General features: G+C 38.1%; 1 protein-coding gene across 1 annotated transcript in view; it reads left to right on the forward strand.

Moving 5' to 3' along the window:
- BCAS3 (BCAS3 microtubule associated cell migration factor) overlaps positions 1-24,941 on the forward strand; it is a 623,923-nt gene that overhangs the window by 284,999 nt on the left and 313,983 nt on the right. Inside the window, exon 17 of the mRNA XM_057499516.1 lies at positions 12,626-12,776. Coding sequence (XP_057355499.1) covers positions 12,626-12,776 — 151 coding nt within the window. The remainder of the gene's footprint in view (positions 1-12,625; positions 12,777-24,941) is intronic.

Below are 24,941 nucleotides of genomic sequence, written 5' to 3' on the forward strand. Positions count from 1 at the left end.
TTCCCATCTGAAGGAAATGCATCTTTGACACTTCTCATGACCTGAGTCACAATGCTGAAATAGAGCCAGAAAATGTCCTTCACAGTCATGGGTAACAGGAGGGAGGCTGCTGGGGGCTGGGGTGGGAGCAGGAAGGAGGCTGCGGGGAGAAGAGCATCTCTGCTGTTGTGATTACATTTTATCTTTTTGATTATTAGGAAAGTTCCTTGTGTTTTACTACTATAGTTATTCAACAGAAAATACTTTGATTTTAATATTTAATTTTTCCTTGAATATACAATGTTTAGTATATTTAGAAAAGACAACGCCTGCAAATGTTAAATCATTTTGAGTCTTCCAAATCTAAAACAAAAATGCTTACAAGTTGCAGTCTGTTTTGTATTTTATCATGTTACAGTGCTTGTATTTATTTCAGAACCAACTCCCAGTTCTTCCATCTCTTATATGTTCAACAGTTTTAATATGCAGAATGATGCAGATAAGTCACTATATTTTTTCCTTGAACAGTGAAGTGCTTCTATTTGCTCTGTTGACATTATATAAAATTCATTGTGAGATAAGCATGGGAGATATGGATGCACAGTATTTTCAAAAAAGAAGTTCAGTGAGGGCTTATTTACACTGTAGAGAACTTATTTAACCCCAAATTTTGTTTAGATGTTGCTAGATTATTGGGTTTTCAATTCTGGGGATTTTCCAATAGAGCTAAAAACTCTGTACTTCTAAGGACTTAGTCCCAAAACTCTATTTGAGCTTCATTGAGAAGAGTGGAGAATTGTGAGGGTGCTTAAATATGTTAGACTTAGGAATAACTTGAATATTAACATAAAGGGACCAAGGTAATTTTTAAAATACTTATTGTTCATATAAAGGGTTTACTTGTTCCCTCTGGTGTTAAATGCACTCTATTTACTGTTTCGTTTGCTTTTTTCATTGTTGAAAGAGTGGCAAACTATAATCTGAATGTTTGAAATGAATTAAAAGTTGCTTAAACTTCTTAAATATTCAGAGTACCAACTCATAAGTTTTCTTCATTCTAAATCTTGGAGTGTTCTAAGAAGAATAAACTAAGGTAATAGATTTCCCATTTATGGGGTGAGATTTTTTTCATCCATTTTATAAATTTGTGTCGGCTGTGTGATTGAGACCTAATTGTCCCACAAATACAGTGGTCAGGAAATGTACCCAAAAGATTTTCCTACAGTATATTTCATTGCTTGTCCATATACACCTGTTATCTTTGAAACTTTTTGAATGCATTTCTTATATATTTCCCCATTTGTTGTTTCTGACTCTTGATTGCACCTCCCTTTCTAAGCTTCTTTTTGAATCCCAAGATTCCCTATTCTAAGCCCACTTCAGTGTTTTTGGAGTAGTGTAGACTGTCCTTGCTATACATACAGTTTTAAAATTCATTCATTTTGACTTTTAATTTTTATGTATAATCTTTCTAACCTTTTGATATAAGGAGAGAGAAATACTCAGATTTCCTTGTAATAGTTGTGAGCACATTAAGATAATACTTAACTGGTGAAAAAGTATTTAGACTAGAAAAGAAAACCACCTAGCAAATTGTCTATTTCATTACATAAGTACATGTATCTATGTTAATATTAAACATAAATGTATTTGTAAATACTTATATAATAATTAGTACAGTTTCAGTTCTCCAGAACGTACAGCTTTAATTGTACTGACATTTAATAAGCACTAGTGCAAAACTCCATTCAGGATCCTTTGTAGTGGGAAGAAGTGGTGACAGTATCATTAAAAACTTCAATCTTCATCTTGCAAAAAAAAGATTGAATTCTTGTTTTCAAGTTGATTTGTGGCAGATTTATGTTCCTACCTCCCAATCTTCCACCAAAGTATCTATAGTGATGTCTATGGTGCTGTGAACTGTTTGCTTGAAAAAGAAACAAGTATTTTTGCTTGACATGTATAAAGGTTTACAGTATTTTTACTTCACCTTCTATGGTTCCCCAAAAAAATCACAAGGAGAAACAAATCAATGCCAAGTCAGAATTGTCCTTGAACTCTGTCTTGAACTTTGTCGCCTAAACCATTTAGTTGTTGTGTTAACAGCCTTTTAAAAATATGTGCGTATTACTCATTTTCTTTAATTGCGTGTTCTACTCTCCGTGGCTCCAGTGAACAAGAACTGCTTCCGCCCAGTTTGGTATGTGGGTCAGAAGGCACTGTTTCTCACCAGGGCGCTGCTGTTTCCTCTTCCTACTTGAGTAGATTACAGATTATACTGGAATATGCCTGAGAAAAGGTCAAGAAGGAGGGTGAAAGTCCTAGAACTGTAGCTGGGAAGCTTGCCATTCTCATCTAGGAACGGAAAAGAGGGAGAGAGAAAGAGAGACTAAGAAATAGACTCCCATCCCAACCCCAAAACAACCCACCATCAGGAAATCCCCATTTGCACAGGATACTTCTTATATATTCTGGAAGGATTTTTTTGGTTTTGATTAAATAATTATCAAATGTTTGGCTGAGAAAGCTTTAATGTTAAATTAGATGGCAAGCAAGAGCTAAGCAATGTTTTTAACTTTACAGAGCCCAGATTTCCAGTGATTGTTTCAAAAACAAGCTCCCACTCTTCTTGACAGAATCAAGAATTTGGGAGCTTTGCAATGACAGCATTAGCTTAGTTAAACTCATTGGTATATTTTGGATTTTTATCCCTGTCAATTCCACAGTAGGACATTAAAAGCAGACCAAAAGTTTGGTCTTCTGTAGAAAGCAAAATACAAAAGCCCCATACGAACACATTACCTGGTTTTTATTTTGGAAAGATGTGATGTAGGGAATAGAACATCTGCATGAGGTCTTAGAGCACGGAAGTTGTTTAAAGAAGGATAACAATAATGGGATATTTGGAAATAGAGCCCTTCCCTCAGAATTGTCTTCTCAGGAGTGTCAGGTTGTCACATTGATACTGGCTTTCAGGGTACCTTATTCATCCAGTTTCAAAGCGTCCAAGCTCAAAATAACAGACCAAGAACACTGACTGGGAGGTTTATATCCAGAACAAGAGTAGGTCTTGTGGATAAATACGTGGAGAGGTGATGAGAACAGAATCTGACACTGTTGTAGGAGTCTAATATTTAGGAAGGTTTCTGTTGTGAACCTTTGGAAAAATAAGGTGCCTAATGCGAATAAAGTGTGTCCATGATAAGAATCAAAAAGTGAGAAGAAAATGCAGACCTCCTAATACCAGTGCTCTCCTATAGGGCTCTGTCAGCTCTGCCCAGTGTCCTTTTGCTTCTCTGCAAATCAGTCTTTGCCGTTTTTGTGTTTCTCCCTGCATCCTTAATGACAACAGACAATGCACCTTTATCCTCCACATGCTCCATTTGGTCCACTTTATTCCACTGTGTTCATAGTTTCTTACACCTTCTGTTCCTAGAATCTTCCTTCAACCCCCATGAGCAATAGTCTGTAGCTTGTGTCCCTAGAAACCTATACCAAAAAGTTGTCATTTTCTCACTGATGCAATACTGTTTTAAGGTACTTTCTGATCTATAACTCTGATGTATGCTGTGGTTGCTCAGTGATATTTTAACTGCTTTTATTTCCCTTGGTTCACAGTGTGGCAGGAAAGGGAAATTTTTTTAAGTCAGGGAGGAGGCATATGGTTATATTTGTCTTATTTTCCCTCTTCTTGTTTGCATTTAAGAAGAATTACTTACACAGATACACTGGTATTAACTTCAGTATTTAGCATAATCTGAAATGGCCAACAACTTCAGGATCTTGCTGGCTTCCGAAATTTCTTGTAGCTGGCACTTTGCCACATCCGCGTGTTCTCACATGGATGCGTCCAGAAGCTAAGAATACCAGCCTGGCGGCTTCTGCAGAGAGGGGAAAGACAAACCAGAAAGGAGTTGAGCTTTGCAGCCACGTTACCTGAAAGTTGTTCCTGATGTCTTTTCCACAAATGTTCAAGTTTGTCAAAGCCCAGTAAATCTTGGAAAGTTTATTTTCCTTGTAGCATCTGTGTTTTATAATGGGTCTTTTAATTTGTTTTTACTTTGTCTGCAGGGATTTCTTTTGTCCGGAGTTTTCAGACTCTGTCTTTTTTTTTTTTTTTCCTGTGGAAGTGAGTCCGTTAATGATGACTGGTTGGGGAATATGCATCTCTGCAAAGCTGACCTGACAAGCTGTTCCTCCAGGGCAGCAACAAAGCCCATTGTTATTTTCTCTCTTTACTTTTTTATCCTCAACTTAATCCATTTTTCCTCTGTGGTTTTATAGCATAGAATGTCTGGGAGAACATACTTTGGGATAATGCATAAATGATATTTTGAAGTTAATGAAACTTTTTGTAAACAGATTATATTATGTCAACCTGACCCACAGACAGTGGTATTATATGTTAATATGGGGGTTGAGAGTTCCCTTTCCCCAAAGCATAAGGTAGCTGCAGGTTGGAGGGAAGAAAGAGCAATGAGGTTGTTTTCATAATTCCTTTTTCAAAAATGCAAACTTCTTCAAAGTCAACACAAAAAGTCAGTGGTTGAACTGCAGTGTGAACTCTTCTGGTTTATTGCTTTGTACTGTAACATTAAAGACAATAATAACAGTAAACAAGCAACAAAAACAAAACAAAATATCTTAGCTTTAGATATCATGGGATGTTTTATAAATTCTGATTTTGAAGTGATTTTCTATTCCCAAATAGAATTCCTGCTTGGAGTTATTGAGTCACCACTTTATTGAAACTGGGGATTTTTTTTCTCCCAAGAGAACTTCATCTATCTTGGGGATTGGTAAACCTCTAAAGGATCAAAGCTCTAGTGGATTTGGACAAAGACCCAAGAGCCTGCGGGCTTATGGAAGTTTATCTATATAGAGTAAGCCCAAAAAACCGGGATGAGAGTCTTAGAAGAGCTTATTTTCTCATGAGATCTTTGGGACTTCCTCTGTTTGGATGTGCCAGAAATACTGTGAGAATGTTCATTCTCCTGGCATTTGTCACTTACAGGTCTTGTCCCAGCTAGAATTGGAAGGGTATACTGGTGAGTGAAATATTCTATATATTTTAAGGTTTTATGAAGCCCACTACTAAAACTGCAATTATCCAACCTCTGCTGTTTCCATTGTGCTCATATGGTAGAGAAAAATGTGAAAAGTATAGCAAAGAGCTGTTAGTGATGGTGACATTTAACATCTATATAGTGACTCTTCATTGATCTCAGAAATGTTTTATTTTACTGTTACATACATGCCAGAGAGGTGGAGCAAAGAAATAGTGCTACTATCCATCTCCATTTTAAGGGAAATTGGAGCATAAAGTAGAGGGACAGACTTAATCTCTTCTTCCAAAACTTGGAATACTGCAAGTTTCTACTCACTGAACCTCATTGTATTAAGAGGCTTCAGGCTCAATGAAAAATCCTGGTCTGGAAATTTAGACTTGATAAAACCGTAGGAAAGTGTCTGAAGATCTATTCTTAAAGTTATCAAGTCTAGGCTCCTGGCCTAGTCAACATGAGACTAAGCAGAATAGTGAAAGCCATGGATTCCAGCATCTGGCTATCTTCTGAAGTACTTTGAGTCCCATCCAAAACTAATTTATTTTTCTATAGATCATAGGGCTGTATTTTCCTGTACTAACTTGATATGGAAAAAAGTATTTCCTTCATTCATTCAACAAACATTTATTCAGCTGTCAGTGGTTAGTAAGACACTGCCTTATGGGAGGAGAGGGAGTCTCCAGTTTTCCTGAAGGACAAATTGGAAGGGTTGTTAGATTTTAGCTGCATTTTCAAAGAAAATCCATGACACAAGAGACAGTGAAAAATCTATTTTAATTGAAGATGCTGAACACTAGAAAAGGGAAGGAAGGATCATTACACGATTTTTGTGTATTTGATTTTTTGAATATGAAAATTCATTTTTAAATTCACTAACAGGAGTTAGTAAAGTGAGGAAACTAGCTTAGACAAGAAATCTTATTAGCTAATACATATCACCTACATGTAAAAATATATACATTGAAAAACAAATTCACACATCTCTCATCTAATCCTTTATTTTCTATTAGAAATGTAAAGGTAAGAAGATACCATTTTCTTCTTCTACGCCCCAAATTTGTTTACCTTATGTCCCTTCTAAGTTGTCCCTTTACAACAACAGTAAAAATCTCTTTTTGTTCTCGAGACATTTTGCAGATATTTGTCTTAGCATGTTTTCTCCCATTTAAAATTTTGTGTTTATACATCTTTCTGTCTCATTATGTTGCAGATACTTTAGGATGCCCTTGGACTTGCTTGTCCAGGACTAGAACAGGGCCTTATACCAGTATGGCTCAAAAAGCGTGAAGTGAAAGAGTGAGTGTGGAATGAAGCCTTTGCTTGATGTATGGCATCATGTCTTGTTAATGTCTTCTTTTCAGCCCTAAATTCCTTAAATCTGTGCTCCATGTACATTACCTTGATCATTTCCTATCAATGTTCCCTTTACTTATCCCTTCCCATCTGACTTTTCCACATCTTTTCTGAAACTACACTATAGAAGATTACCAGAATTAGATGCTTTCTGCATTTACCTTCCTGAACCTTTGTTGACCATTTTATTAACACATTAACCTTTCAATAAACTATTTTTAGAAATTCCTTGCCATATTCCATAAAATATAAGACAGATACTACCCCATTCTTATGAACATAAAATATGCCCAACTTACTTTACTGTTTCAGATAGGCTGGGTTTCAGAGGCTACATCATAAACACAGACACCAAAAATAAAAGTCCATAGACACTTGGGTGTTGGTTGACAATACAACAGCAGATAGAGGAATAGGTTTAAAGTACCTTTTATCCTCTTCTGAGGTGTTTCTTTATCCTGGTGAGCCAGTGAAGGGTTTGAGTTATAGCTGACAGAACCACAAGTTTCTCAGTGAATCCATTTTTTAAAGACCATTCATCCTATCTATAAAATCCAGTGATCTGAAAGTCTCTCCTGTTCCCTTGCTGAAGAACTCACCTAAGTTCCCACTTCTCTGCCTCAACTGAACGGTTCTTTTAAAACTGAAATCATTTCATTTCCCCACAGATTTCCATTATAATCCTCTTCTTGAGTTAGAGATTTCTAACTGTTGCTCACATATGTGGCATCCCTTTACACCCTCTGCTCTTCATGTTATTCTCCATGCTCAGAATATTTCTCCTTTCCTACCTATATTTTGCCCATCTTTCAAAGCTTAGGTCATGTCCCATCTGCTCCTTGATTGCTTCTCCAAATAATGGATTCCATGTGTACTTATCTATAGTACTAGGCAATTAGAACTTCAGTCCTCTTTCATGTTTATTAGACTGTTAGCTTCATGATCATTGAGAATGCAGTCCTCACAGTGTGTAATCTTAGGCAAAGACACTCAAAAATATTTGGCTACTAGTTGTGAAGTGTGTGTGTTATATATACAGTCTTCAGATTTCTCTAGCTTTTGATGTATGTAATGTTGCAGTCTGATTCCAGATCCAAATTAATACTATTATAGTTGTCTAATGGTGAATCTTTTAACTATTTTTGCATCTATATTGGTCTTAAGAGTGTCAGAATAAATCACTTCAAATGACTTAACTATAAAAATTTTTCTGTTATTCTTTCACAAATATCAAATATTGTAATGGGACTCCACTCTTCATATTACCTATAAGGTTCTGTGTTGTGTGAATATAGATATTACTGTGTAATTTATTAAACAGCCTAAAGCATCTTATACACATTCCGAATGTTGTCTTTTATTATCCCTACAGTGGGGTAGTTTGCATCAGTTAACTTTAATGTGAATTCTGGTTTGGTAATTGTGGGGATAAAGAGATAAATATTTAGTTTATTTGTGTAAATGTGTTATATTTAGTTTGCTAAAGAGACATTTATAATTGTTTAACTTGTAATCCCATAGATTTGTATCCAAGAAAGAAGTCACGTTTGGTTAAGCAATTACACTAATTATCCTAATGAAGACATCTTCATCTTGCAATGATTTTTGAAAAGGAGCCTCTTACCTTCCCACTACCACTGAAGCATTAGAAATGGTGTGGTAGTTTTCCCTCTATCCTGAGTCCATACTATTTTAATAGTGAATGTATTTCAGAATGTCTTTTAGAAATAAGATATTAATTAGTACCTTTTGTGAAGGATTCTTTTGTTTTCTGTATAAATTTGCCTCCTTAATTCAAAGTAGTAAAAAAAGTGTATTTATAAATACGTTGTTGTTGTTTATAAATACGTATTTATAGCTAATCATATAACTGGGGCAGAAAAAATGAACCTTAACTCATATATAATTCCATATAAAAATTCACTCAAAGGGAATCATAGTCTCCTTTTGCCACCTCTGTTCAATATTGCAGTGAAAGATGTAACCAGGGCTACTAGGCACTAAAAGGAATAGAAGACCCCTGGACTGGAAAGGAAGAGTAAAACTTGTTTGAGGATGACATGATCATGTACCTAGAAAATCCTAAGGAATGCACAGGAAACTATTCAAGCTAAGAAACAAGTTGAGCAAAGTTGAAGGATACCAGATGAATGTACAAAAATAATTTTATTTCTCTACTAACAATGAACAATTTGAAAAGTGAAATTAAGAAAGCAATTCTATTTATAAATTGCATCAAAAAGAATTAAATAGGAATACATTTAACCAAAGAAGTATAAAACTTGAGCCCTGAAATCTACAAAACAGTATTCAAAGAAATTAAAAAACACCTAAATAAATGTAAAGACATCCCATGTTCTTGAGCTTAACAGATGACAATATACCCTAAACTGATCTACAGACTTCATGCAATCCCCCAAAATTCTAGCCAGCATTTTTGCGGTTATGACATGATATACTTAGAAGCAGCAAGTTCCATTGACTGAACAGAGATTTTAAGAGTTTTGAAATGTAAAGTATCATCTTCAGTGGGTTTTTACACATCTATATGTATTTGCGCAGGGGTTTGTAAAATGTATATTTTAGGAGTCATCTGTTGTTTAGAACCTAATTCCTAATGTAAAGGCATTTCAAGGCATTATGAAAATTCAGAAAAGCAAGGAAAATGGTCTAAATTTTCTAATTCTATCCAGCTTGTATCTCAAGAGCACTTTGACAATCTTTGCCTTTATATTTCACACCCTTTCTGTGAGATTTGTAATTTACTTGAATTTTGTAGCCATAGGCTGCAAGGTGGTAATATCAAGTAATATGGAAATAACAAATGTCCACATGGGTGCTTCTGCTCCAGAATATAGTATGTTCCCTTCTGATATTTTGGTCTCTTTCTTTTCGGTGACTAAATGTGATTTCTACTTATGTTAAGAAAGAGGTACAAATTGGCATAACCCTATTCTCTTAGCTCAAAAATTTAGTTCAAAATTTGTCATTAGGCCAGGATATCAGTTAAATGGAAAAAATGAAAGAGATCATGGATCCTGCCTTGCCTCAGGCTTTAGGTATCAAAGTATTGGAGTAGTAGGCATTATAGGTAATATTTTGAGGGTACTGGTTCAAAAAACAGAAAAAAATCCTAAATCCATATTTGTAAGGTTGTGATGAACTTCAGTTAAACCTTAGAAATTATTTCATTTGCTTTCATTTGTTTCATTATATTTTTTAAAATCACATCTCATACCTTGTAAAAAAAAATTATCATACAGTATAAATGATATAAATAATTTACATAAACATAAAATATCCATAAAAATTTTTATATTGAATTTTTATTACCATGGGTTAGGCAAATAGTTTAAATTTAACACCACATGTACAGAACAAATTCCTGAAGGGGACTTTATGAAGATAAATAAAAGATATGTAAGAGAATGAAAAGACAAGTCACAGGGTGATAGAAAATATTTGAAAGTCATGTATCTTACAAAAGGTGTATATCCAGGATCTACAAAGAATTAAAATTTGAGAATAAAATCCATAAATAGTTCCTTATATCTATAGTCATTTGATTTTCAACAAGGGTCCCAAGGCAGTCCATTGAGGTGGGAAAGAATAGTCTTTTCAACAAATAGTGCTGGAACAAGTGTATACCCAACATTCAAAAGAATGAGTAAACTTCCACTTCACATCATTTGTAAAAATTAACTCAAAAAGATCAGAGACCTAAACGTCAGAGCTAAAAATATAAAACTCCTAGAAGAAAATTGAGGCATGAATCTTTGTGTCCTTGGATTAGGCAGTGTTTTCTTAGCTATGACAACAAAAGCCCACATAACTAAAGAAAAAATAGATAAAGTGGACCATCAAAATCAAAATGTTTTATGCTTCAAAGCACACCATAAAGTAAAACAACATGTTAATGGGAGAAAATATATGCAAATCATTTGATAAGAGATTTGTATCCAGAGAATATAAATCAACTCTTACAACTGAACAATAAAAAGACAACCAATTTTTAAAGGGGCAAATGTTTTGGATAGACATTTCTCCAAAGAGGGTAGACAAATCACCAAAATGGACATGACAAAGATGTTGAATGTCTATAGTCATTGGGGGTCATTAGGGAATTGCAAATCAAAGCTACAGTGAGAGACTACTTCACACCCAATAGTATGGCTAAAATAAAAAAGATAGGTAATAATAAATGTTGAGGATGTCGAGTAGTTGGAGCCCTCATACATTGGTGCAGCCACAGTTTGGCAGTTCATCAAAAGGATAAATATAGATAGACCCAGTTCCACTCCTAGGTGTATGTACCTAAGAAAATTGAAGCCACATATCCACATAAAAACTTGTGCACTAATGTTCCTAGGAGCATTATTCATAATAGCCTTAAAGTGGAAGCAATGCAAATATTTATCAACTGATGAATAGATAAAATGTACAATGGAGTATTATTTGGCCATAAAAAGGAATGAAGTACTGATACTTGGCACAACATAGATGAGCCTTGAAAACATTCCAAGTAAATGAAGCAGTCACAAAAGGCCACATTGTATGATTCAATTTATATGAAATATCCCGTATAGGCAAATCCATGGAAACAGAAAAGAGATTCCTAGTTGTCAAAGGTTGAAGGGTGGGGCAAAGGAAGAGCTGACTGCTGATGGGTATAGGTTTACCTTTTAGGTGATTAAGATATTCTGAAATTAGATAGTGATCATGATTGTATTAGTCTGTAGAATATACTAAATACCATAGAATTGTACACTTTAAAATGGTGAATTTCATGGTATATTAATTATATCTCAGCAAAAATATTAACTCAGTGTTTTAAATGTGCAAAAGATTTGAACAGATACTTACCAAAGAAGAAATATGGATGAAAAATAAGTACATGAACACACAAAAAAAGCAAACATTTTATTGGTCATTAGAGAAATCCAAATAAAAGCCAGAAGGTTAAAAAGAGTGATAATACCAAATTCTGGTGAGGATGCAGAACTGGAACTGTCACACATTGTTGGTGGGAATGTGAAATGGCTCAGCTACTTTGTCAAACTATTTGGCATTTTCTCATAACCTTACACACAGTTGTTATGCCCATGCAGACATTCATTTACAATGACCAGTAATTTCATTCCTAGGTTATTTATTAAAGAAACCCACCCTTACATTCAAATATTTATTGCAATAAATACACAAATATACAAATACACAAATATTTATTGCAGCTTTATTCATAATAACCAAAAGCTGCAAACAAACCAAATGTCCTTTCACTAATGACTGATAAACTGAAGTATGTCCATACAGTGGGCTCATATTCAGGAATACAAAGGAAAGAACTATTGATGCATGTAGGAAAATGTAGAGTGGATGAAACTCAGATGCTTATTGGCTTGTGAAAGAAGTTAGACCCAATGCTACATCGTGATTTCATTTAGGCATATTCTGGAAAATGCAAAACCGTTGAGAGGGGGAAAAGATAAGTGTATAGGAGGCGTTTGCCTTACCGGTGAGCCAAGAGTAATTACTCTCTCTGCAGATCAAATTTTATTTCACAGAGGAATTTGTTTTCCTGGTTATTAGTGAGCTGTAATGACTGTTCTTTTTAGTTTTTATATTAATGTCCAGCATAAAACAAAGGGAAATTTGTTGATGTATATTTTTAACTTCCTGGTGAAGAGTGGTAGATATTAGGAGGAAGGTGATGTTTCGGCTTATGTCTTTTGTCAGTCTCATCCCATTCCTCTCCTGTTACTCCCTGTCAATACTCATCCTTATGACTCATGTTTCTTCTTACCTTCTGAGCCTTCCAAAGGACCATGGCTGGAATATTCTCCCCACTTACTCTCAAGCTTGTTTAAGGAAATGTTCTTTGCCTCCTCTACACTAATCTACATCGCCTTGTTTTATTTTCTCTTACTATTCTATATTTCTTTATAACACCATAAAATCATAATTAAATTTTATACTACTTATCTGTATAACCATATAACATCTATCCAATTCTGTGGCCTCCATTCCTCCCTCTCCAAAGGCTAAAGGCTCTGTTTATAATCAAGCCTCTCTTGTTACTAGTATCATTTGTTTTTTTTCCTCATTCATATACTCATGGTTCTTTTGGAGTCAATTCTGCCTTTAGTAACTTTCTTTAATGATCGGTGGAGTCAGTGAGAGAAGGAAGCTTCCCTTGTTGATGCCTTTCTTTCTGTTTCTCTTTGTAGGGAAACTAAACAGCCAAGACTCCTACAATAATTTTGCCAACAACAATCCTGGCAACCCTCGTCTCTCCCCGCTGCCCAGCTTGGTGGTATTGATGCCTCTTGCACAAATCAAGCAGCCAATGACATTGGGGACCATCACCAAAAGAACAGGGTAAGGCCTCAGGCTTGATGCTTTTTAAATTGCTGTTTAGAGGATTGAAAAAATAAAAACAAAATATACCTTTTCTTTGGGTGGTTTTGATTATGGTCTTCCAGCCCACGTGAGACTTAATGGCAGCAGATTAAGTACAAAGTATAGATCATGCACAAATGTGCTCACACAAAGCCATGTACACACACATTCATAGAAAAAACAAAGCAGTGACAAGTTGTGAAACTAGTGTTGGCTAATAAAAAGCAGATCCATCTATTCTTATACTTGCTGCCTTGTGGCTTTGCTGAAAGTACAGTTTCATTTTCTTGCTTTTGTGGACATGATCTGGACTTCTAATAACTCCCAAATTTTAACTGGCACAGACACTAAGGAGAGAACTTTGGATGGCAACCATGTCTCTAATACTTTAAAAAAATCATCTATATTGAGGAATAATTTACATATAATAATGTCATCAAAAGTCAGGACAATGTGATATTATGGGTAGTTTTCAAAAGCCAGAGTCCCAAGATTTGGACTTCACTCAAGACTGATCATTAATACCCTCAAAGACATGTGATGACTCACTTGTTATCTTTGTGCTTATTTTAGCTACTGAAAAAAATTTTAATTCCTACCTAGTAGGAATATAAAATAATCATTTCTTTGAGTTCCTAAAGTGGTATGTCTGAGATACCATTAGATACTCAATGTATGGTAATGCTGGAATTCCATTTTGTACTAGGAAATATGTCTATAGGCAAAGAACCTATTTTCATCTAAGTGATCCTGAGGTTTAACCTAATTTGAAATGGAACAACTGTCTTGAAATCCTGTGTTCAGGTAATCAGGAGAAATCCCCATCTCAGTTTCCAGAAGTCTTCAGGGTTTTTCCAACAAAGGGAATAGATTAAATTATTTGACTTCTGTATCAATATGTCTTAATATTGTTGTGGTAGGTGGTAGAGTGTTTACAGGAGTCACTTTTGTGAAGAGAAATGCTCACTCTCAGGGATGAGGCCTTTGAGCTTCAGATTTCACATAACACAAAAATTGACCCTTTACCTAGTGGAGTGGTGTTTGTATGTAAAGTGATCCTATTCCTGAATGTAGAAAAAAATTGGATTTGTGGCATGTTAAGGAAAAATACAGCAAACCTAGGTCCTAAATCAGATATTTTATGATCATTTGGCCTGTGTTTCTTTTAACTGATTTCAGCTTTGATTCTTTATGTTTAGTAGTAGTATAATTTAAATAGAATGTTGACTTCCCTTTCTTTTTTTAGTTTCTTTATTTTAAGATAAATAAGAATGGTTATGAACTTACATTTAAGATAAGTAAGGCTGTTAGGAACTTACATTTATAGTTAGCTCATTGTTTTTATGTATGGCATTACATTTCCAGGATGTAGAATCAAATCAAAATGGGACTAAATGTTGAATCTTAATTTTACAGTTATTATTTTGTTCACAGAAGTCAGTTAGTACATAATTGTACCTTCTTGATTCAGCCCAGCATTGTACAGTTAATTCTATGAGGCACTTACGAGTTTTTGTGTCTTTTCTTGAATTTAAGTGAAAGAATAGTGAAAATTGTTCTTGAATTTAATTTTAATTCATTTTTGGTGTCTTTATGTTGTTTCTGTGTTGTTTTTAAAACTTAAGAGCTATGCTATTTTCATAATGGATTAGCTTTTTTTGAATAAGCTTCTCCAAATATCTCTCTAAGATAGTGCCTGAAGTTTTATGCATGAAATCATATGATGCAGAATTTAATTCAAATAGTTGTGGGGAGTGATGGAAATTGAGCCTACTTTTGTATATATTTGAAATTTCCCATAAACAAAAGATAAAATCTCTCACTCATTCTGTTTCACTCTCTCTCCTTAGATGGGTGGTCTTCTTATGCTACCATACTTTATGAACTTAGATAAATTCTGTGTTTCCTTTTCACTTTAAAACTTGGTCACCATTCCTAGATTTTTAGGACATGTATATTATGCTCCCATGTATTATGGACTATTTAATAATAGTTATTAATGAATTAAGTGATATGAATTTGAGTAATGTGCTTTGAAGTTAATATTAGTTCAAGATACATGTATCATATTGTTGACTAGGCTTTTTATCTCGATTCTCAAACCATTTGTTTCTTGCCAAGTTTTTAAATTCTTTTTAGTGTGTCTTGTATTGTGGGATTTAGAGAGAATAGTTAATATTTGTTTAAAAATGAGTAATTGATTTCTAATTTTAAAAATATTGACATAGCTTCAAACTTGAAAAAAGAATTTACAAGACTAGTAAAAGGAATTCCTGTATACCCAGATTTCCCAAAAGTTAACAGTTTACATATTTGCCTTATCATTCACATTCTCTCTCTGCATACACATGTGTGCGCGCGCCACACACACACACACACACACACACACACACACACACACACACACACACACACACACATACACACACACCAACTATATATTCCTGAATTGTTTCAGAGAATTTTGTAGACTTAGTAACCTTTTATTCCTACAAATGTCAGTGTGTTATTTCCAAAGACAAATACATTCTCATTTTAAACCATGGTACAATTATCAAAAGAAGAGATTTAAAAACTCATTTTATTAGTTTTTTTTCATATAGTTGTCTACAGTGATTTCTCTACTTGTGGCAGACTTTTAATGCACCACGAATTATCCCACCTACTATTTTTTTTCCTTCCTATTAACACAGATTACAATGGCCTATAAACACTTTGATAATAGTGTTCATAACTTATATTTGACTATTGCTAGATTTCAAGACTTTTTGCCCCAAGCCATTTTTCTGAAGGGTTTTGTTGATTATATTTAGAAATTGCTTATTGTGACTTTCCTAATAATTCTTTTACTATAATTCACTCAAACATTTGGCCATAGAATTTTTTTTGGAATACAATTTTTGGTATTACTTAGAATGTAGTGTTTTTATTGAAATATGTGTATTTTGCCATATCAAAATTATTACTGTTTTGTAGAATAAAATATATTCCCTAAGTTTCCATTTTGACATATGCTAAATTTTGAAAAAAAATCCCACACATTTCATATCATTAGATTTCATACCATTAGATTTTAAAGGCTATATTTATTAAAAATTTTTTTTACTATGACCAGTTTTCAGAGACTGCAGTTAGCTAGTTTGCATTAGTTCCATTAAGTTTTACTGTATTTATTGAGAATTTTGATTGCCACATTAAGGTCCCCAGAGTGAAGAGCAAACGGGCTTTTTATTTTCCAGGTTGCTTTTCATTCTGGAAATTCTAATTTACTCTAATTTTGCTTCTATGAAGTGCCTGTCTTAGCATTTTAAAAATACAATTCACAGGAAGTATTTGCATGGGTTATGTAGAAACTAAAAACAGAGCAGACTCATTTATAGACATGTAAGTTCTACAACTACTTCCAATATGCCTGATAATATTTCAAGTAAAATTATATATTTAACTTGGATTATATTAACATTTGTTCCTTGTCCTAGATATTTGGCAGGAAGGTATAAAACAAGCATAAAAAGTTATATTTCTAGCACAGAGATGCCTAAGGATTGCCTAGGATCCTGTATTTAAATAACCAAATTGAGATGGAAACTTCAACTCACACCTTCAAGGCATAAAACGTTTGCTTACCATATTTCATATCTGCCCTCTTTTCTTGGAACTATATATCCCTGAAAACCTGTGCCATGTCAGGGACCATCTGTCTCACTCCAAGACATGCATGAGGCCAGTAGAACTACAAATGGCAAGAGACAGATGTATTTACACCTTCATGTTCTGTACCTTGAAGGAACACTTGGAGAAAGTAGGGCCTATTTGGCAACAGCTGTTGCTTAACCCTTCTACAGTGTACACTGATGGAGGCAAAGGAAGTGCTAGAAATCATTTGGTTCAACGATCACTCATTCAAACAGAATCAGTTTTCTTTTAGTCTAAGACTGGAGATTGGAAAGACTTCCATCATGTTTTTATCATAAGTAAATAAGAATATTTCTCCTCCTATATTAAAAGTCAAACTGGGTGCTTAAGGGATTGCTTTTTGTTTTGGAGTGTTAAGTTTTTATAGTAGGAATTTATTAAGCAGCATTTCATAGATGTTTGGTTGAATTATAAATCAAGTAAGTGATAAGGCTCTTACGTAAAAAAGGTGTTTACATGTGAAACCTGAGCATTAGATTGTATGTCAATGATACCTTAATAAAAAAAAGTTTTAATTTTTCCTATGTAAAAATTTACTAAATAGACAATTTTTCATCAGTCTGCTTAATTTTTATGTGCATTAAATCTCAAATTTTTAGTACACACATATGTGGGCACAAGCAGAGAACAGTAAATTTCAAAAAGATGTTAGAGTGATTTCATGGGAATAAAAAATACTGAAATTGGGAATGAAGTTATTACTTTCTTACTCTTAAATAGCTGATCATTTTTAGTACAGTAAACCTGAGATGATTTGTTGTCTTTCATAGGAAGTTTCCTCTTCCTTAAATGGAACAGCTTCTTGCTCCTTTCCACCCTGTAGAAGTAGGTGAGTAGGTGAGGTGATGTAGTGGAAGAATGTTGACTTAGGGTCTGAAGCACTGGCTTTTCATCTTGTTTCTGCCACCTATTACCATGTGTCCTAGGTAATTTTCTTCATCTGAAGAATAAAAGTTTATATGTATGGATTATAATCTCCAGCCTTACAAGTGGCTGAGTTCCCACCAGGTCTTTGATCCCATTACCTAATTTCTAAACCTCACTCAATATTGAGCTCTAGGCCAGTACTGACCAAGAGCTCCATTTAGAAATTGTAAATGATTGTTCTTATTTCGAAATAGAAGCATTTAATAGCATTTTCTTGATTATCTCTAGTTGAAATTTGTAGACCATATCTGCTGTCAGAGCTTCCTAAGTGAGTGAAAGACATTGGCATATCATAGGCCTTGAAGGAGGTCTATTCCTTCCGATTCAATTAGGTCTACCTTGGCTTATCTGGACAGTTTGGCCTGAGCCCCAAGCCTTGTAAGTGAAGTTTTGAGAATTAAATCTTTGGAGACTCATTTGAGTAGCAGGTGGTAATTCTCCACCTCCTAGCCCTGTCTTGTCTACGTTTTAGTTCTTGATAGTTAAGCTATAAATGTTTAGTCCAGATACAAAATAATGGACAATGTATTTTCATTAGAATAGATATGGGTATGTCTACTCATGCAATATACTTACCATATTTTGAGTTTCCACTTTTTGTGCTAAATAATTAGAGCACTTAAACCATAGTTTGTTCCATTTTACCAAAGAACTATAGATTTTGGCAGGGGAAGGGAGCTGAGGTTCACTATATAGTATATTAGAAGTCAGCAGGCATAACTTTCTATGGAAATTTGACTATTTATGCTATTCTAGTCCCTTTTCTGCCACATCTGGCAGAATTTGAACAGTATCTAATGTTTTTCTAATGAAAATCTTAAGTTTGTAATTTAAATTTTCATGTTGAATGTATCTCAAAGTACACAGTACCTGCCTGTAGATTTCAATTTCTAGCTTCCAGTTTGCCCTACAGATCAATAATTTAAGAGGCAAAAGTGCCACGGTCTATTCAGTAGGGAACAGTTAAAATCAAATTAATGAAAAATTGAAAGGAACACTCAAAAATGATGTGAAGACTTATTTGCTCACATGCATGTGAGAAATGTGAGTCCATTTCAGTTGCTGCTTAGCAGGGGGCACACAGAATGTAGCAGAGTTGTTAAAATTCCTACAATATATCGTTAGACAATACAGCTTTACAATTTTACATATAATGTTGCCTTTTTTCTTTTTTTTCCTCTATTGAGTACATTTAATATTTATACATGTTCATTCTTTTTTCCCTTTATATTAAGAAAGAATTGACATATCACTGTATAAGTTAAGGTTTGATTTACATATATTGTGAAATGGTTACCACAGTAGGTTCAGCTAACATCCATCTTCTCACACAGATACAATAAAAAGAAGAGAAAAAGAAAAAAATTTTCTCCTTGTAATAAGATCTCCTAGGATTTACTCTTCACAACGTTCCTGTATATCATACAGCAGTGTTAGCTATAGTTGCCCATGTTATACATTTTAAATCTCTAGTACTTATTTATCTTATAACTAGAAGTTTGTACCTTTTGACCAAGTGCCTCCAATTCCATCTCCCTCCCTCACCCTCTGCCTCTGCTAACCACATGTGTGATCTCTTTTTATATGAGTCTTTTTGTTTTCTTTACTTTTAAATTCCACATGTAAGTGAAATTATACAGTATTTGTTTTTGTCTGACTTATTTCTCTTAGCATGATATCTTTTAGGTTCATCCATTTTCTCACAAATGGCAGTATTTAATTCTATTCTATGGCTGAGTAATAGTCCATTGTGTATACACACACACACACCACATCTTCTTTACATAGGTATCTGTACCCCTATGTTCATTGTAAATAATCTGCTGTGAACATTGGGATGCAGATACCTTTTTAAGTTAGTGCTTTAATTTCCTTTGAATATATTCCCAGATGTTGAAATTGCTGGATCATAGGTTAGTTCTATTTTAAATTTTTGGAGGCTCTTCCATCCTGTTTACCATAGTGGGAAGACCAATTTATAATCTCACCAACAATCTCACTTGTCTTTTTGCTGATGTCATAAGATGATATCTCGTTGTGGTTTTAATTTGCATTTCCCTAATGACTAGTGATGTTGAGTATCTTTTCATGTACCTGATGGCCTTTCCGGTATCTTCTTTGGAGTAATATCTATTCAGGTCCTTTGCCCATTTTTTTTATTAAGGTACATTGATATAAAATCTTATGAAGGTTTCACATGAGCAACATTGTGGTTTCAACATTCACCTATATTATTAAGTCCCCCCTCACACCCCATTGCAAACACTGTCCATCAGTGTAGTAAGATGCTATAGAGTCATTACTTGTCTTCTCTGTGCTATACTGCCTTCCCTGTGACCTACCTATATTATATGTGCTAATTATAATGCCCCTTAATCCCTTTCCCTGTCCCTCCCTAACCACCCTCCCCAACCCTTTCCCTTTTGGTGACCGCTGAAGGACCCCCACCCATAAGATGGCGAAATTCCTGCTTCTCTTCCGGGTCCTCAGTTCCCGCCGGCGCCACCTGAATCCCAATCACCCCTCGCCCCCTAATCCCAGCATCTGGCCAATAGCCACCAGCCCCGTAGAAGTGACACCACAATCACCCCATGCCCCTTCCTATATAACCCAGCACCTTTCCCTAATAAAGCGGAATTCTCCGGTGAATTGCTGCTGTGTGTCGCTCCTTTCCTTTCATTGGTGCTGAAACCCGGGAGACGGGACACCCCAACTGGGCCCCGTCTTCCCCCCGACACCAGCAGCAGCTTGCCCTCGTCCTCTTTTTCCGGCGCTGGCTCCTCACACTCACCACTCCTCTTTGGCCTTTGGGTAAGTTTTCCCCCGGAGCGGGCCGCTCTTCCCCGAGCTATCGCAGTGCCATTGACCGTGATCATCCGGCAAGGCCCTGACGCTCGGGGACGAGGAGGGAACTCTCCCCGCCTCAGGCCTTCACGGCTGCGGCGGACCCTCAGGCCCCCCTCCAACAGCCATAAATGAGGTGACTCCTTTGCGGATGAGAACGCTCCCTTTTCCCCCCTCTCCTCCTGTTCCTTCCGCCAAAAATTCCTAGTACTAGGTTCCTCGTGACTCCGGCACTCTGCCTTCTTAGAGAAGTCTGGGTGACGACCCACACTTCCTAAGAAATTCCAACTCGTATACAAGTTTCCGCAGACCCCCAAGGATCATCGGGGACGCCCTTTGTCTCCTTGCGCTCTGCTCCCAGTCGGAGGGTCTCCGTTCGTCTTCCCCTGTTTGTCTCCTTCTCTGTCCTTTAGCCATGGGAGCCTCCTCATCCCTCCCTGGAAGTTCACCTCCTGAATGCCTGCTCAAGCATCTAGCCACCCTCTCCCTGACGCCTGATATAAAACCAAAACTTCTCCGTAAATACTGCTCCCAAGATTGGCCGACATGCCCCCTAGACAATCACAACCAATGGCCCGCAGGGGGAGCTCTTGATCCTAACATCACTCGCGATCTCTTTAACTACTGCCAGCGCCTGAAAAAATGGAAGGAGATTCCCTATATCGAAGCTTTCCGCCTCCTCCTCCCCCCCCCGCCTCCCCCCAAGTTCTCCTAGCCTGCAGGCCGTCTCCCCCGCAGAAGCCTCCCGCCCACTCCCTTCCCCCTCCTCTCCTACAACAGCCCCTCCCCCTTCCTCCACCACCATCTCCTCCCCCACCTCACCCCCCTGCAGATCAAGCCTGAGCCTTTCAGCCCCCCTCTAAGTCCCAGGAGCCTCCTCCGTCTTTGCCCCCATCACCTGTTTCTCCCCCACAGACTGAGCCTGAACCCTTCAGTCCCCCTCAGACTCGGTCCCGAGGGCCTCCCAAAATTATCGCCCCCCTCCGGGAGGTAGCAGAATCCAAAGGCATCATGCGCGTTCACGTCCCTTTCTCCTTAGGAGATTTAGCCCAACTTGAGAAACGCCTAGGTTCCTTTTCCACTGATCCCACAACATATATCAGGGAGTTTCAATGGACCCTCCAGTCATACAGCCTCACACATCATGACATTTTCATGCTCCTGGCCAATACCCTCCTTCCTGAAGAGCATAGACGAGTTTGGGACTAAGCCCAAACGCATGCCACCGAAACCCACAGGACTGACTGACCCCACCTATCCCCCTGGCCCCACCGCTGTCCCCGAACAAGACCCACACTGAGATTATAACACCGCCGTTGGTCTCCGCTCTCGAGATATCTTCGCCTGCCACTTAATAGCAGGTCTGAAAAATGCAGCTCATAAAGTAGTCAATTTTCAAAAGCTCCAAGACATAATTCAAAGGAGTGAGGAGACTCCCTCCGAGTTCTTAGACAGACTCACTCAAGCCCTATTACCATATACCAGCCTAGACCCAGAAACGCCTGATGGAAGACATGTCCTTATGACATACTTCCTAGCTCACAGCTACCCCGACATTAAAGCTAAACTCAAAAAGTTAGAACAGGGCCCTGCTACCCCACAGACTGAGATCCTAACAGTGGCCTTTAAAGTCTTCCATAACTGGGAGGAGGAGAAAGAACGCCGTAAACAAAAGGCTGATCAGGCCAATTTCCAAATGTTGGCCCAGCTGATAAAACCACAACCTGGGCGCCCTTCTACAAACAAGCCCCCCCACGAGCTTGTTTCAAGTGCTGACAAGAAGGACATTGGTCAAGGGCGTGCCCCTCCCCCAGATCTCCTACCACCCCATGCCCCAGATGCCACAAAAGGGGCCACTGGGGGGTTTGATTGCCCAGCCACCCAAAGGGGAGGCTGGACGAACAACCCCCATCCTAAGCCTGCCGTAGTGGGGCTGGCAGAAGATTGATGGGGCCCGGGGGCTTCTCGCCCGACCATTTCCATCACCAAACAAGAGCCCAGGGTTACTTTAATAGTAGACGGTCGCCCCATCTCCTTCCTCCTAGATACAGGAGCCACCTTCTCAGTCTTGCGGGAATACTGGGGCCCTACCATGCCTGCCATTACTCCTATAGTCGGAGTAGGAGGTAAACAGATTTTCCCATTAAACGCCCCCCTTTTATGCACAATCCAGGACAATCCCATATCTTTCTCCCACTCCTTCCTGGTTATGCCCCAGTGTCCCATCCCTTTACTAGGACGGGACATCCTTTCTCTCCTCCATGTTTCCATAACTATATCCACTCCCACAGCCCCCAGTACTCCCTTTCTGATGGCCCTCATAGCTGACGACCCCCCTCTACCCAATGAAAGCTCTAGTTCTGCCCTCATACACCCTGTAAATCCCAAAGTTTGGGACATTACAAGCCCCTCCGTGGCTCTATGTCCTCCTGCCTCTATCAAATTACGTGACCCCTCTCAGTATATCTGTCAGGCCCAATACCCCCTAACCACTTCAGCCCTCATAGGCCTCCAACCCATCATTCAAGATCTTTTAAACAAAAATTACCTCAGACCCACTCACTCCCCGTTTAATACCCCCATATTAGCTGTTAAAAAAAACCAACAGCTCTTTCTGCCTCGTCCAAGACCTTCACCTCATCAACATGGCCATCGTCCCTATCCATCCCTTAGTCCCAAATCCATACACCCTTTTATCGCAGATCCCTGCCTTGGCCTCCCACTTCTCAGTCCTAGATCTCAAGGACGCATTTTTTTTCTATCCCTCTGGACCCCTCCTCCCAAGATTTTTTCACCTTCACCTGGACCGACCCATACACATGACATTCAGAACAACTCACTTGGACAGTTTTGCCACAAGGCTTCCGAGATAGTCCCCATATCTTTGGACAGGTCCTAGCTCAGGACCTCACACAGTTTCATCATGATCACTCTGAGTCCACCTTATTACAATATGTGGACGATCTTCTACTCTGCCGTCCCTCGTGGGAACAGTCTCAACTTGACACTGCCTCCCTACTTAACCTTCTAGCTTCCAGAGGTTACCGGGTATCCCCTGTCAAAGCTCAAATCTCTTCCCCTTCTGTCACTTACCTCGGATTTCTTCTATCTCAACAAAGAAAGTCCATTAGCTTAGACAGAAAACGGCTCCTCTCTGACCTGCCCGTTCCCAAAACCAAGACAGAAATCCTTTCCTTTCTAGGCCTGGCTGGGTATTTTAGAGTGTGGATCCCTAACTTCTCCCTGTTGGCAAGACCACTATACGACCTCAGCAAGGGCCCCCCTGAAGAACCATTATCCTCCTCACCCCAACACTCCTTCATTAAGCTCCGTCAAGCCCTTGTGGAAGCCCCAGCTCTCCATCTCCCTGATTTGTCAAAGTCCTTCTCATTATACATTCATGAGAGGTCCAGTCAAGCTCTAGGAGTCCTAGGCCAACTTTATGGCCCATCCTTTGCCCCAGTAGCTTATCTTTCCAAGCAATTAGACCCCACAGTTCGGGGATGGGCCCCCTGCCTACGGGCATTAGCCGCTGGACAGCTCTTGCAGAAAGAAGCTCATAAACTGACATTCGGGGCGCCCCTTACCATTCTGTCCCCACATCACCTAAAGGATCTCTTAACCTAGAAAAGTTTACAGACTCTCCCTCCCTCCAGACTCCTGACCTTACTGTCCTCTTTCCTCCAAAATCCCGTTCACCCCCTTTGCCATCCATACCCGAATCATGACTTTTTCCTCCTTTACTGCTCCCTCGCTCTCTCTCACTTTTTTTCCTCATTCCTATTGTCTTCCCCGACACCCCAGCCTCCTTTGTATGGCGATTCAAAGTCAGACAGACTTACACACAGCATCAAACAAAAATTACTGCCCTCATTGCCACATCAGACTGCCCTCTGAAAGGCTGCTCCGAGCCTTTATACCTCCACTTTCCTCCCTCCACTGAAGTGTTCACTAGCAGCTACCTTTATTCTCCCTACCTCTGCTTCCTCTATGACCAAAAACAAGCCTATTGCAGGCGATGGCCAGACACCTATGGGGATGTCCCTACTGGTCTTGCACCATTCACTACATGGGTAACTCCCGGTACCCACATTATTACTCCTCCAACACATTCTCTTCAATACTAACAAACCCCTTCCTTACCTGGCTTTGGCCCATTGCAGGCCCTATAATAATCATTCTCCTCGCCTGTCTCTTCTTGCCTTGTAAAGTTTATCAAATCCCAAGTTGGCAAAATCTCTAATCAAACTTTCAACCAGCTTTTACTCAGGAACTACCAGCTTTTAGCCACAGAAGATCCCTCACCCTCACGTAACCTCCTCACCACACGCTGAGATGGACCCCTCTCTCCACTGGAAACTGTTCCTGGAAACAATGGCTGCAGATGCCTGGCCTCTGGCACCCGTATCCTCTTGGCACCATTAGAATCAACATGTCCTCAACCTATGGTTACAGGGAACCTTCATTGATTTCCAACCTGAAGAAGTCCACATCTACTCGTCCTTACTGTGGGGAGTCCTATCAACCCTTTCCTCCCAGTCCTCAAGCCCTCACTCCCTTCTCCGCCCCTGTTCAGCAGGAAGCAGTCAGAGAGAAAGCAACGTCCACAACCCCATAGAGGAGAAAGGGGGGAATGAAGGGCCCCCACCCATAAGATGGCGAAATTCCTACTTCTCT

The sequence above is a fragment of the Manis pentadactyla genome, chromosome 4 (assembly GCF_030020395.1).
Source record: "Manis pentadactyla isolate mManPen7 chromosome 4, mManPen7.hap1, whole genome shotgun sequence".
NCBI classification, from domain to species: domain Eukaryota; kingdom Metazoa; phylum Chordata; class Mammalia; order Pholidota; family Manidae; genus Manis; species Manis pentadactyla.